This window comes from Lithobates pipiens, unplaced genomic scaffold (genome assembly GCF_037356315.1).
Source record: "Lithobates pipiens isolate NorthernLeopardFrog02 unplaced genomic scaffold, aLitPip1_a1.2 Scaffold_16, whole genome shotgun sequence".
In the NCBI taxonomy this organism is placed as follows: Eukaryota; Metazoa; Chordata; class Amphibia; order Anura; family Ranidae; genus Lithobates; species Lithobates pipiens.
The window spans coordinates 432,600,539-432,615,386 of NW_027507748.1; the positions used below are offsets into that span (position 1 = coordinate 432,600,539).

Genomic DNA, 14,848 nt, shown 5'->3' on the forward strand with positions numbered 1-14,848 from the left:
GCTGAGCAGCCAGCCCGGAGAAGGAAGGGCTAAGCCAGCCCTGACGCCGTGACTCTGATCCGAGGAACGATCCGATCCGTGAGTTTTTTATCCATTGCACCCCTTGAAAGCGAGGGTACATGATCTGCAGCCTGAGGACAGTGTCACTGAGGAACTTAGGTGTCCCTGGGAAACACAAGCTGACTAATCGCTGGAAGTCAAAGCCTTATATTATCTGTAAGCAGCTGCCAGGACTACCAGTATACCAGATCCACCCAGAAGGAAGTATGGGCTCACTAAAGACCTGGCACCGTAATAACCTACTGCCCTATCAGAAGCAATTCATGTGCCTCAACAACTAGATCCACAGCCTACTCAAAATACCTCTCAGGGATCATGTCCAATAACCAGGTCTCAGTCTGTGCCACTGAACACAGATGAAGAGGACAGTGAGGATGAAGAAATGGGCATGGACTGGCTGTGACAGTCTACACAATCAGAAACTGCCACTCTTCTTCCTTCTAGAGAGGTGGATACTGGAACAACCTCACCTCTTATGACAAATGGTGGGAGGTTCCCTTGCCAGGTTGATACATGCATGCCAATTGCTTGATTGCATACATGTACTAACCTGTGTTTCCTTCCCAATGTATTTTGAAAGTATGTAACAGGTTGCAGATATTATATGTTAATGGTCTCTGTTCCTCATTTGGGGACCAAAGGTTCCTTGGGGGGAGGAGGGTGTGTAACAGGCATTCTGTCATTGGTCCATTCAGGACATGCATAGATTATAATGTGAGACTGCTTGTTATGCAGTTTCTCATTTTGGCCACAAGATGGAGATAGGTAGATGCTGACCTTTCCTTCCTGAACATTAGGGAAGACACAGAGGACACTGGGAAAAGGGGGAGCTTCAGGAAGTACTGAGGGCGCTGAGCTGATTTTGAAGGGAAAGAGAGAGAGAGAGAGAGAGAGAGAGAGAGAGAGAGAGAAAGAGAAAGCGGAGCCATTACTGCCAGAGAGAGAAAGAACGGCGCCAAACGCTGTGACCTGTGAGACAGGAGACAGAGTGGCTGCAAGGATATCACCGCTGCAGTGCCAGTTGCAGGTGTCGCCACGGGCAACCGAGAGGACATCTCTTCGGAGGGACCACCATTGTTGCTGTGTTGCTTGGATTGGGGAGAAGCCCTTGCGGCCATTATCTGTGATTGTCACTATTTGCTGCTGTCATCAGAGACTGAGCCACTGGGATCTACACAGACAGCCACATATTATTTCTATCACCTTTGAGACTGCTTCAAAGAGCTCCAATGTCTTAGCCGGCTGAAGAGACAGAACCAAGGAATGCCCTTAACCCTTTTCCTGTTTACTTTATGTTAAAGAAGTACCACAATTTTCCTTAGCGTGCACTCTAAGCCCTTGTACACACGGTCGGACATTCCGTCAGAAAATGTCAGATCGGACTATGTTGTCGGATAATCCGACCGTGTGTGGGCTCCATCGGACTGTTTCCACTGGAATATCCGACCGACAAAGTTTTAGAAATAAGTAAAATTTTCCAAAAACATGATCTGATCGGACTTTGTCCGATCGTTTGTAGATCGGGCAAAGTGCCACGCATGCTCAGATGAAATTGCTAGACCAAAGCTATTGGCTACTAGCCTGAACGTAGTCCCGTCATAACGAAATAATGTCATCACGTTCTGAACGATCGGATTTTATGACAACTTTGTCCGACCGTGTGTATGCAACACCAGCTTCGGACAAAATCCGTTGGACAAAATCCGATGGATTTGGTTGTCGGAATGTCCGACCGTGTGTACAAGGGCTTAGACAGGGTAGTTATTCATACGTTGTACTTTTCATAAGGGTTATTCACGTTACTTATTGCCATTTCACTCATTGACGCTATTTAAAGTCAAAGAACTGTTTACACTTTACTAGGGTATACTTCAACTTCAAACTTGTTCATCCGAATCTGATTGTTTAAATGCTAAGCTTTTTAAGGTGACATGTACGCTGGGTATTTAGCTCCTGTGCATCAAATCCATTGTGTCGGGGAGTCCAGCCTTTCAAAGTCTATTACAGGCTTAAATATGCTGCGACTTGATGCTGTACAAAGCGGTACTCTTGTTAAGGGCCATATGTGTTCAGGGATGTATGCCTGAAATGCCGATATTCTACATTCCAGGCATCCCTAAATGGGTATGGCCCTTAACATGAGTATCACTTGATAGAGTGCCCAGCGTAGCATACTTCAGCCTGTCATAGACTTTGACAGGATGCCGGCAGTGGGGTTGGACACTGCATCGGTGTCTCCCGGATGCAAGAAAACATTGGGATTTGATGCACAGGGTCCAAACGTTTAGTGTGCATGTAGCCTTAAAACACAGTTTTAATTTTAATGATTTAAATCTAGCATACAGTAAAATCAACAAATTTAGTAAAAATGCCTACCATATTAAGCATTTGTAGGAGATGTGTAGAATCTGTGTATTATTCTTACCTAAAGCAGAGAGTATGGCAGCAGCCCAGAACATCTCTCCCATCAGTGCAGGTATGAAAAGCAAACCTCCCATTCGTTTTCCATATATCTGCTGGAAAGGATCCAGCATGGTCACATATCCTTTGGACCGCATAGGCTTTGCAAAGAACAGACCACCTAAAGAAATACAATAGCTTAGTCATTTTGGAAACAAAACTAACAAGATTTTGCCTTAATAATAAAGTCTTGTAAATGAACCAGATCAGTTAATTTACATCTTATCACCTTCCTCAGAAAGTGCATCAAGTTTGCTAACAGATGTTCCTTAAATTACCCAATAGAAATTAAACTATGGTTAGATTGGAGTCCTTCATTAACCACCCGTCTTCTGCGTTTTCCTTGATTCCGGGGAAATAGTATAAACATTTCTATTGTACTGTAGACTAGTGAGAAATTGATAATTATTTGTTTCCTCCTAAAACAGTCTGGTCTCCAAATATCTGAAAATTCTGATCATCACTAACCTATAACAAATCTCTTTTTAAGTATTTGGTTCAACTAGGCAAGACTTGCTATTGACTGCTATTCCCTCCTTGATTGTAACATCTCAGCCAGATGATACAACAATATGTTCTCAAACGCCATGAAATATAGTTTTCACGCCTGAAAATGTATGATTTAACTATTTCAGTCAATCTTTTTAACCACATACAGCTAGATTGTCCATTATTACAAAATTAGGTGGGACAGCTTGTTGGACATCTTTGATAATGTCTATGGAGTAGATTTAGTGAAGACAAATAGGCTGTTCAATTTTCAAGGCAGCTTCACTTTGCAAGGGAGTTTGTAGCAAAGCTGAAAGTGAAGTGAAGCTGACTTCCATTATCCAAACGTGTGCAAGCAAAAGTGCTATTTATTTTATTTGTTATACTTTGTCAGGAAAAGGTTTACTAGCCACTTCTGAAACATGGCTACAGCATGGCTCTGTTGTTCAGGGAGGTCATCCATAGGTGCCCCGGGGCATGCATGTGGCATTCTCGGTGATTGCTTGGACACAGTTTATCACAGATTGCAGTGTGTCCAATCACAGCTGATCACAATGTAAACAGACTTGCCATTTATCAGCAGTACTTTTCTCACACACTGTCACAGAGCAAGGAAAGGAGAACTGGTAACCGGCAAGTGTGACAGGGGACATGTATACAGATACAGATCAATGTCCTGATGATCAGTGCAGCCCCATCAGTGCTGCCTATCAGTGCCCATCAGTGCTGCCCATCAGTGCTTCCTCATCAGTGCCCATCAGTGCAGCCTCATCAGTGCACATCAGTGAAGAAGAAAAATGACTTATTTGCAAAATCATATAACAGAAACTAGTAAAAAGTTCTGGAGTTTTTTCATTTGTTTAGCAAACAATTTGAGGTGAACAGATTAATTGGAAATTCTATGTAAAATAAACATGTGAGGAAAGAAATAAGGGAGCTTCCATTGCTAATTGCTGCTTTCAGAGCTGTAGTGTTAAAGCTGACTTAACTGCTTATTGGACACTGATCTGAAACTAAAAATTCTGAACTTCCATCCTGCATACCTCTTTGTGAGCAGTGATCACTGGGCTGTAAAAGCCACAATGATTAGAACAGTCCTGAAGCATGCACCTATCTCACATATCTTCTATGCTCATGGCCTAGGGGTGGAACCAGAACCTTCAGGGCCCTGGTTCAAGAAACCATGAAGGGGCCCCGACTAGGGCCCTTCTCTCTGAGCCCTGTGGTGGAACGCGAGGGCTCAGCCACAAGTGGGACCTTTGTCATCCTGGTAGTTCAGCCACTGGTATCAGTAGGGAGTAACATGGAAGGGGAAGGACAGTGGGAACAGATGGAACTTTATATGAAGCATGCAGTCTCAGGGACAACCAGCTATCAATAGTATAATTGCTTATATAAATACAATAGGACCGTAATCGGCAAGATAAGATCAATAAATGAACGTGGTAAAGTAACCCCTAGATAGGATCTTAAATACACCTATGCATGTATAAAATAAAAAGTCTCGGGGACAACCAGCTATCAATAGTAAAAATGTAGATATGTTTATTAAGATGCAATAGGACCATGATTAGTAAGATAAAATCAATAATTAATAGTGGTAGTATAACCCATAATTTCATCTATATACACATACATATTAATTGTTTACATATCAAAACAGTATTTACAATAATGGAAATGACCTCTGGACTTTCTAGTCTGCCATGTGTATTAGGAAAGAGACCCTAGATATGGTATCTCGATCCTATACCACAAATTAGGTATAAAATGTAGAAAACATAGGAGTATAAAATATAGTATGTAAACCCAGACACGGCTTCAAATAGCTCGATGAGTTTCGTGGTTTGGTATTATCACTCATCAGCAGAAAGCACGTTATAATAATCTGAAACTAAATAGATAATTGTCCAATAGTTGACATATAATAGAAGAAATTATATACGTATTGGGATAGGACCAGTCCCATAATAGTACTTACAAACAGGTTTGCTGTGTATATGAGGCATGGTAAGATATCAAGGGCCCACCGGTAATGTCTGGCACGGGAACTGAGGAAGCATGTAGAGAGAAGTGACCCAAACCCCAACCCCACCCAAGGTGGACAGGCATCCTACATGCTATTGTAATTACTGATTTTTAACCACTCACTTTTCATTCTCTTGCTATGAAGGTCTTACCACGCTCATTAACCTATCACAAATTCCTCATCCTTATTGTCATTATGAGACAATATCTAGGGTCTCTTTCCTAATACACATGGCAGACTAGAAAGTCTAGAGGTAATTTCCATTATTGTAAATACCGTTTTGATATGTAAACAATTAATATTTATGTGTATATAGATGAAATTGTGGATTATACTACCACTATTAATTATATTATGTTTTTATTTTACTAATCATGGCCCTTTTGCATCCTAATAAACAGATCTACATTTTTACAATTGATAGTTGGTTGTCCCACGAGACTGTGTACTTTATACATGCATAGGTGTATTTAAGATCCTATCCAGGGGTTACTTTACTATGTTTATTGATAGTATAGTGAAAATTATGGTCCTATTGTATTTATATAAGCAATTATACTATTGATAGCTAGTTGTCCCTGAGACTGCATGCTTCATATAAAGTCCCATATGTTTCCACTGTCCTTCCCCTTCCATGTTACTCACATTAGATAGGGATGGAGATATATGACCTCCACGGTCTTTATCTCATATAAAGTCCCTAACAATTGCTTTGATTTCACTACTTAGCGTCAGGAGAAAAATAGAGAGATCGGTTCCTATATATGCAGCTACCCCCACTGCTCCTGCTATCCAGGTGTACAGGGGAGCCACATGGCCCCCCTGCACTCTGGGGCCAGGTCACAATTTGACCCCTGCGACCCCTGTAGGTACACCTCTGCCATGTTTTCTATTAAAATCCTACATCAAATATTTTAAAGCCCAGATTTTTTGTTTTAGATTTGACCAGAATGGGAAAGAGTACAGTTTTTTCCAAGTTTTTATTTCTAAATGGTTGGTTGTGGTTGGAGTGGAGAGTCTATCTCTAAGCCTCTACTTTCTTCTTGTTTTTTAAGGTGGACCCTGTACTGTTGCTTCATTTTTTAGTTCCACCGTGTCAAGTTAACTCAGCAGACCATAATCAAACCTCATGGTTTAAGGTTAAGGTTCCATCCCTTCCTTACAGTACACACTTCACTAAATGTATGATTGCTTCCTGAGTTTTGGCTGCAGATGATTGTTTTTCAGATCTGCAAGGCTTCCACCTTGGCTTCTATCCTCACTTTCTCTTGAAAGGGGCTTGAGGTGATTGTAGCGGTATTAGTGCACTTGTAACAGGAGTGGTTGTTTAGGTAGCCAGAACAGCTATACCTAGTTACTTAGAAACCAAAAAGGTAGAAGGCACCAGTGCATGATTGCCTTTGCGATTCCTAATGTCAGTTCAAAGAATCCACTATACTACTGGGCTGCAGCCACCGGAAATAATTGCTGCACATTCGACCAGCAGCATTTGAACATTATGAGTACCTTACGCAAAGATGTCAACCGACACAATAGGCAGGGCAGGCAAACAGGTCCTTTTCTGGTGCATTCCTTCAGCATTACTGATGGGCTCAGTAATGCTCACTACAGCTTACCTTGGTGGGAAAGCGATAACTTACTCACTTTCTTATAAAATAGGATATGCTTAAGCTTTCCCCGCTGGTAGCTAGTTATTGGCCTACCACATGTATGCTTCCATTTGGATGGCAGAAGTAGGCAGGGCTACTACCACATGCATGCTGCCATGGATTGCTACCAGAAAAGGAAAATTATGGTAAGTATTTGATGCAATTTTCTGTTTTTGTCAGTGTCTCTGTTGGAGAGACTCCACCTTACTTCCTATCCAGACACGATGTGAAGAGACATGTCTCCAACAGGGAGAAAGACACAAAAAAACACCTAACCGTAACACCTCCTCCCTCTATTCAATATATAAGAAAATGCTGGAGATGGCTTTACCCCTTGCTGATGGGCACATACACGTACTGCAACCTCACTTAAACGGGTCTTCTGCTGTGGGGCAGCATACTGTATGTGCATCCCGGTGTTTGCGCTGGGAGTGCGCTGCATATTGAGCTTCCAGCATAGAGTTTCAGCTGTCACTAACAGTCCTGGCTCTCATACTAGTATTCAGGTGCCAGGAGGACTGACTCTCTATCGCATGATCGCTGTTATAGACTATAATTGGCTATCAGTAATTGTACTACCTGCCCTGTATCCTTTATCCTCTTGAATGGAGAAAAAGATACATAGATTTTTTTTCCTTGCTGGAAGAGTAAATGTAAACAAAAAAGTCTGTGCAAAAGTTGATCTAGGCCAGCGTTACTGTCAAAGGTCATGGTCATTGAGTTCAGCCCGCTGAGTCGAATGAAAAAAAACTACTAGTGCGTACCAGACGTTAGGGGTTAAATATGTTCATGTGACACACAACCTCAGTCAGTCAGTAAGGTCACTGTTACTTCTAGGGTTAGCATTACAGATTTTAGGATCTGCTTTACTGTTTCCCGGGTTAGCTTTGTTGTATACTAGGTCATCACCATGCTAACTGGATAGGGGTGATGATGCTGATTCAAAGACCATTTAGGGAGCTGACAGGTGAAAAAGTAGGGTGAAATGGAATTAGGAACTAGCTGTCACCTTTCTGTCTGTGCAATATGCAAATCAGTGTATATCACAAGACTGGCAGAACATTTCAACTGTCTATATATCTGTTTGCTTTAATAGCCTATAGGATAGAATATGGTCTCATTCAATGTGTATTCTTACAGTGGTTGATGGATGTAAAAATGGAACACAAAGAGCTGAAAGCAGCTAAAAAAAACTAGTAGATCCCTCACAAAGTTTATGCCCTGTAAATGTTTGTGAACAGGACCCCTTTATATTTCCACTTCAATATCCTTTCATAGTCCATGATGATCAGTTTGACAATGGCCTTGACAATGATCATGAAAACCATCTAAAGACAGATCCCATCTTGGTGATGGTGAGTTGACCATTGGCCAATACTTTTTGCAACTAGGACCAGTGACTGCTGTTGCCAAATACATCAGTTAGAATGGTTATTACACTATCTAATCTAGACCCATGCCCCATAATATACCAAATCCTAAACTCCACCCTCACTGCTGTTAAGTATTATAAAATGCAAAAACCTCTTATAGTATAGTAATTCATGGAGACCATTCAGTACACTGTAGTTTTGGTGATCACCACTCTTATCTGCAAAGAGTAAAATAAATCCTAGTTACTTCACTCTGCAGTTCATCTGTGAGCATTTGTGCCCTTACAACTTCCTCCACTTATTTTTCTCATGGTATTTTTCTACAGCAATAGTTCAGTTATAGAACACAGTGTTGATTGAAGTAGTACTAAAATGATTAACAAAACATTTGTTATGCCAATAAATTAAAGTATTTCTGCGCTATTAAACATAAACCTATATAATATATTTATACAAATAACATATCTCTTATCATGTAGATAAAATAAAACATGTGCCAATAATAGTTAATTTAATTAGAATACTTCTTATAGTAGTCCAATTAAACACATCCAGTGCTTCAGTGCAATCAAGTGAAAATTTAATTGAAACTTAAAAACAAAGATGTGGCTTGCTAAATCTTCACAAAGACCTCAATTGTGCGATATATTAATTCACCACAGTGCTCCCCTATTAGGTATGCGCTCACCTCATGAAGTGTGACCTCACATTTGAGTTTGGTCAAAAACAGCTTTTTAGTCACCCTGGACTAACAAATTGTGTTTTCCTCCTTTCTGCCCTGTCAGTTTTTCTCCACCATTGCTCGATATTTATGAAAAGAGAAGGAGCTCCAAATAGTGCTTAAATCTTTTAAAACCAGTAACGTTTATTAAAATGATGATATGCATGTAAAAGTGTAGAGTCCAGGACTCTGTAACAAATTTGTGCCGATCCGAGGGAATACAACGCGTCTTATCAGAACATCTGCCCCTCCCCTACGAGTTATGTCACAGGGTCACGTGACTCATCAGGGGGATTCCTATTGTTAGATAAGATGCTCTCTCCTTTTATCCTATTCCCGCTCCGCCAATTCGATTTTTTTTCTGTGATGCAGCAATGCGTTAATACTACAGCCTGCTTCTCACATAGAGCAGACCCACACCCAGGACTAATGAGGTCAATCAACTCAATTTCAATCTGTTTGTGTATAAAAATATGCAGAAAAAAGACTGAATTAAAAAGGAAGAAAAATATCTAGTTGCATCTGTATGTAGGTTACTCATCATTTATTATGTCCCCAAAATACACAAAGACAAAAGTAACACAGCTGGCAGACCTATTATTAATGGGATAGATTCCCTTTCTGCTCGATTTTGGGAATACATAGATCTGCATCTACAACCAATGGTATTGAAGACAAGAGCTTTTTTAAAATACACTAAATATATGTTCCAATTATTACAGGAATTGGAGGAGGCTGAGGACATGGTGATGGGGGCAGCAAATGTGTCATCTCTTTATACTAATATAGACCATGAATGGGCCATTAAAGCAGTAAGATAGTCACATAAAAATATGGAAAATACAATAAAAAACAAAGGAAGTTTATCCTGAAGAGTTTAAAAATTTGGTATGAGGGCACATATTACTTACAAATTAAAGGAGTTGCGATGGGCGCAAAGTTTGCACCAAGTGTAGCCAACCTGTATATTGCAAAATGGGAGGAGGAGAGCCTAATTTTGAAATATAATAATAATTTTACTCTTTATAAACGTTATATAAGCAATATAATTATCATATGGAAAGGTGATATGGTAGAGCTCAGATCCCTTTTTAGAGAACCTCAATATCAATGACAGAAATATCACATTAACCTGGGAAATATGCAATAAAAATATACACTTTTCAGACTTAGTAATAGAAAACTAGAATAACATTTTGATTACACAAACGTTCTTTAAGGAAACTGATTCATATATATCAGTTGCCATCATAGAAGTTGACTAAGTAATATCACTAGAGGTCAATACATGAGGATCAAGAGAAATTGTACTATGGAAATAGATTTCCATGACCAGACAGCCAAATTAACTGATATGTTTCTGGAAAAGGGGTATGATAAAGATTTCCTATACAAAGAAAGGGCTAAGGTTAGAGAGAAATGAATAGAAGATAAAGAAACACCTGAGAATGAAAAAATGGAGTACACTGTTGTGATGGATTATAATATCCAACACAAGGCCATAGAGAAAATTTAAAAACAAGACACTCATATAGGTTCCTCCCTTCCAAACATACCTATTTACATTTACAAAAAAGCACCTAACCTTAGCGTCATGATTGTTAAGAATATAGTACATCTGTCCACGAATGGCAAACATATGTTTTGGGATAAGAAAGGTTTTTTATGGATGTGGTAGGTGTCATTGCTGCACAAAGGTCCCAAAAAAAAGAAAGGAATTTAATTAACCCCATTAATCAAAGAACATATGTTATAAGGGATTTTATATCATGTGACACTAAAGGTTTGGTTTACGCCCTAAAATGCCCATGCGATCTCATCTACATAGGTAGAACAAAAGGACATTTAAAAGACTGAATAAAAAGGCACATCTATAATGTAGGTATAGATTATGAAAAACATAATCTTTCCCTACAGTTAAAGAAAGTTCATAATCTAGACTATAGTGGGCTACAATTTTGGGGTAGCCCTAAAAAAACATTGGGGATAAAATGGGGTTAGGGAGATAAGTAAAAGGGAATCATGGTGGATCTATGAATTATCTGCTATAGCGCCAAAGGGCTTAAATAAGGAATTTGATTTAGTCTGTTTTCTGAGTAATTATTAATAACCCGGTTAAATGATCAGTAGGGGGTTTATTTTAAACTAAAAATGTTTAAGTATCGTGATATAATAATTTTAATTAGTATTATATTGTATGTTTTTTGCTATACCATATTGGAATGATGAAACATTTTAACATATTATGTTAACCTACTGCACTGCAACAACAACGGGGCAACATCTTCATTCATTTCCACATACACCAACAGATTGAAATTGGGTTCATTGACCTCATTAGTCCCGGGTGTGGGGTGGGTCTGCTCTATGTGAGAAGCAGGCTGTAGTATTAATACATTGCCACAACACGGTCTAAAGATCAAATTGGCGGAGCGAGAATAGGATAAAAGAAGAGAGCGTCTTGTCTAACAATAGGCATGCCCCTGATGAGTCACGTGACCCTGTGATGTAACGTGTAGGGGAGCGGCAGATGTTCTGATGAGACCCTTTGTATTCCCTTGGATCAGCACAAATATGTTGCAGTGACGTGTACTCTACACTTTTACATGTTGTATAAAGTTGGGGCATTAGAGCACTTTATAAATGTGAGTTTGATAACATCATTTTAATAAACGTTACCTGTTTTAAAAGATTTAAGCACTATTTGGAGCTCCTTTTCTTTTCATAAATATTGAGCAATGGTGGAGAAAAACTGACAGGACGGGAAGGAGGAAAACACAATTTGTTAGTCCAGAGTGACTAAAAAGCTGTTTTTGACCAAACTTAAATGTGAGGTCACACTGTATGAGGTAAGCGCATACTTAATGTGGCACTGTGGTGAATTAATATAAAGCACGACTGAGGATTTGTGAAGATTCAGCAAGCCACATCTTTATTTTTGAGTTTCATTTAAACTTTCACTTGATTGCACTTAAGCACTGAATGTGTTTATTTGGACTACTATAAGAAAAATTCTAACTAAATTAACTTGCTCTGATCTACACAATAAGAGATATGGTACTTGTAGAAATATATAGTGCAGCAATACTTTAAGTTATTATGTTTTGCACATTTATATTGGGAGTGTGTTCCTTGCTCCCCACTTAATATAGGGAAGTAGACATTTTACTTGCTTGCAAGGCTTTATTTGATTTTTTTTTATGCCAATTAAGCTGTGCAACATGAGGACAGACGACTCCTCCTGCCTCAGACTTTATAACAGGGATAGATTACGGCAGAAGTGGGCTGAAAGTTAGCCGTTTTGCTCCCACTACCCCTTGGATCGACAATGATAGGGATTGCAATAGACAAAGAGAGCCCACCCCATTTGCATTGCCTGCACTAGCATGGCCTGTAATTGCATCCTAATTTGTAAAGTCAAGGCAGGTACATAGCTTTGACCAATTGTGCTATTTCCTGGTTTATTGTGGTGCTTGAAACATGTAACTTGTTGCCTTGTGGATAATCCTACTCTGGTTTAGAAGTACATTTTTTTAGTAAAGATAGGAAATTATGTAATTTGCAAACCCTTTACAATCTCACACACCAATGATTAGGCTGCTTGCTGTTAATTTGGTAATTTCAGTGTGGTAGAACTCACATTTCATAATAAAGATGAATGGTTAACACTATTTCTACAAGCTATTAGGTGATTTATCATACAATATGTTTGTGTTATTTACTGTTATCTATAAATTCAACATATTCTTTTTGGATATAACAATACAATTGAAGGGTATGAAATAAGCTGAACAGAAAGGTTTCATATATCATGGTTTAGCACTTTATTACAGATGATAATCCAGTTGTATACCAACTAACAAAAGGTTTAGACTCTGCCATTAAAAGAAGATAAAAAAAACTGCTATTGGCACGAAATCTAGAAACCTACTTGCAGCAGCCTCTAAAATTGTTGTGTTACATCCAAATCCCTGCCAGTTGTAAAGCCCCATACACGCTATCAGTTTTTCCTTCAGATTTACCAAAACCATATAATATGAGGTCAAACCTTAGGAGTTTCAATTTGTATGCAATCAGGCAGGCCCTTGCACTACATGGTTTCAGTAAACCTGAAGGAAAAAAACAGCAGAAAAACTGATAGTGTATATGGGGCATAACAGTCAAAGCTCCAACATTTCTAAGCTGACAAGTCCCCTACATCCCTTCTGCCCCATCACTATAATGGGCAGCCATTCTGGCCAATAGAAATGTGCAGGAGGGGCAAGTTTTGGAGCTGAGAGGTCTGCCTGTGATAATGATTGTTTGGAAAGCTGCTGCAGGTGTGTGCAAGCACCTCTACATGACTTCAAAATTGGGAAAAGACCTACATTATTATTTCTTACATATTCCTATTCACATAGCATAATCTAAAGATATTTTAAAAATGCTGCTTACCTTTTCACTGGATGAAAACTCCTACCTAGGCCTTTCACTCCTAGTAATGCTAAGGAGGTCGCTGGGGAGTTATGTCTACCGTAATTAACCCTGTCTGTACTGTGCTTGCAGATGTTCGTTCATATTTAGGAATGAGCTCAGTGTTTGTTTGGAACATAAGTAATGTTTATGATGTTCGGCATGAATGAACATGACAGTTTCTGTCTATAAATGGTTGCTAAGGAACCAGAAGGTTCTTGCACCTGCCGCATCTTTACCAATCACTGACGTCACCCAGCCCATTCACTCACATGACTGAGAATTCCCGACCACATTTGCAAATGAGCGGGTATTGGAGGGGGCTACATCATAGCCTAAAAATGCCCATGGCGATATCCACCACTATCCCCGCCCCTTCCCTTATATAGAGGATGACAGCTTGGGGAGAAGTCATTTGACTAGTGGTGCTGTTGAGATCAGTCATATGAGTCCTCATTTTTTTTTCTCAGTAAGACGGAGGGTAGTGGGCAACATGATTGATGATGGACTTACACGGGACTTTTTTAGGTTTTTTTTTTAAATAGAAGGCTTTCCAAACATTTGGGTTTCTTTATTTGTAGAGTGATTTTTATTTTGTGAATGAGTAGGAGTGTAAAGGGGGCTTCCAGATTCTGATAAGCCCCTAGTAAGCAGACTCCGTTACAACCACTGACCAAGGTTGTGTGGAAGAGGCCTTTTTTTCATCAATATGGCACCCCCCTCCCCGATGTTGGAAGCATGAGGGTTTGTGGGCTGGCATAGTTCTAAAGCCCCTTACACACTGGGGGCAGCCAGGATCTGGCATTTTTAGGACCTCACTCATTTTTTTTGCATGAAGTACCCCCTTAAAATTTATACCCATCTCAAAAGGTTTTCTTACTGTAGGAAAGCAGAAATTACATTTACAAAGAAAAAAACAGCACACATATCCCCTCCCAAAATACATGGCAGACCAGTGAATGAGTCTGGGTGGTGATTTTTTTTTTTTTTTTTTTACAAAATGGAGTTGGTGATGAAATGTAATTTGCCAAACAAATTAAACACGTTTTTTCTTTGTAAATGTCATTGCTGCTGCAGCACTTTCTGCACATCACATCAACCCTTCACATGCAGGACTAGGGCACTCCCCAGGAATATCATCTAAAAGAATTGAGAATTTTTAATGTTTCACTTTAAGCATTTAAAAAATCCCAAATCACTGCTCATGGCAAATTGGGAATTTTTTTTCTTTTTTTTTCGCAATGGTACATGTTCCCCAGGCAGTGCCACCCCCCCCCCCCCCCCCATGCTATTTTTCGACACACACGCCTATTAAGCCAATACAAATTGCCATTTTTAAATTGACAGTTTGGTTCCAGCTGATTTCAATTGTGTTTGGGCTCAACATCCAAACCTTTTTGAAGTTCGCCAAACCTGATTGAACTGAACCCAGGGTAGTTCAGCTCATTCACATTCATGATCATTTGTACATTATATGTGCATACTGTCTGTCCTAGCAAAAGGTTAAAGATGTTAAGGCTTGAATGGTGCATTTTATGTTAATGCATGTTTAAACAAATCTGTCCATAAAATATATCCTCTAATTGTACATTGCAAGTTAGTCTAAACAATAACA

General features: G+C 39.4%; 1 protein-coding gene across 2 annotated transcripts in view; it reads right to left on the reverse strand.

Annotated features, from left to right (window-relative positions):
- SLC5A7 (solute carrier family 5 member 7) overlaps nucleotides 1-14,848 on the reverse strand; it is an 80,736-nt gene that overhangs the window by 60,477 nt on the left and 5,411 nt on the right. For both annotated transcript variants that reach the window (XM_077482625.1, XM_077482624.1), the window contains exon 4: nucleotides 2,486-2,641. In XM_077482625.1, coding sequence (XP_077338751.1) covers nucleotides 2,486-2,641 — 156 coding nt within the window. The remainder of the gene's footprint in view (nucleotides 1-2,485; nucleotides 2,642-14,848) is intronic.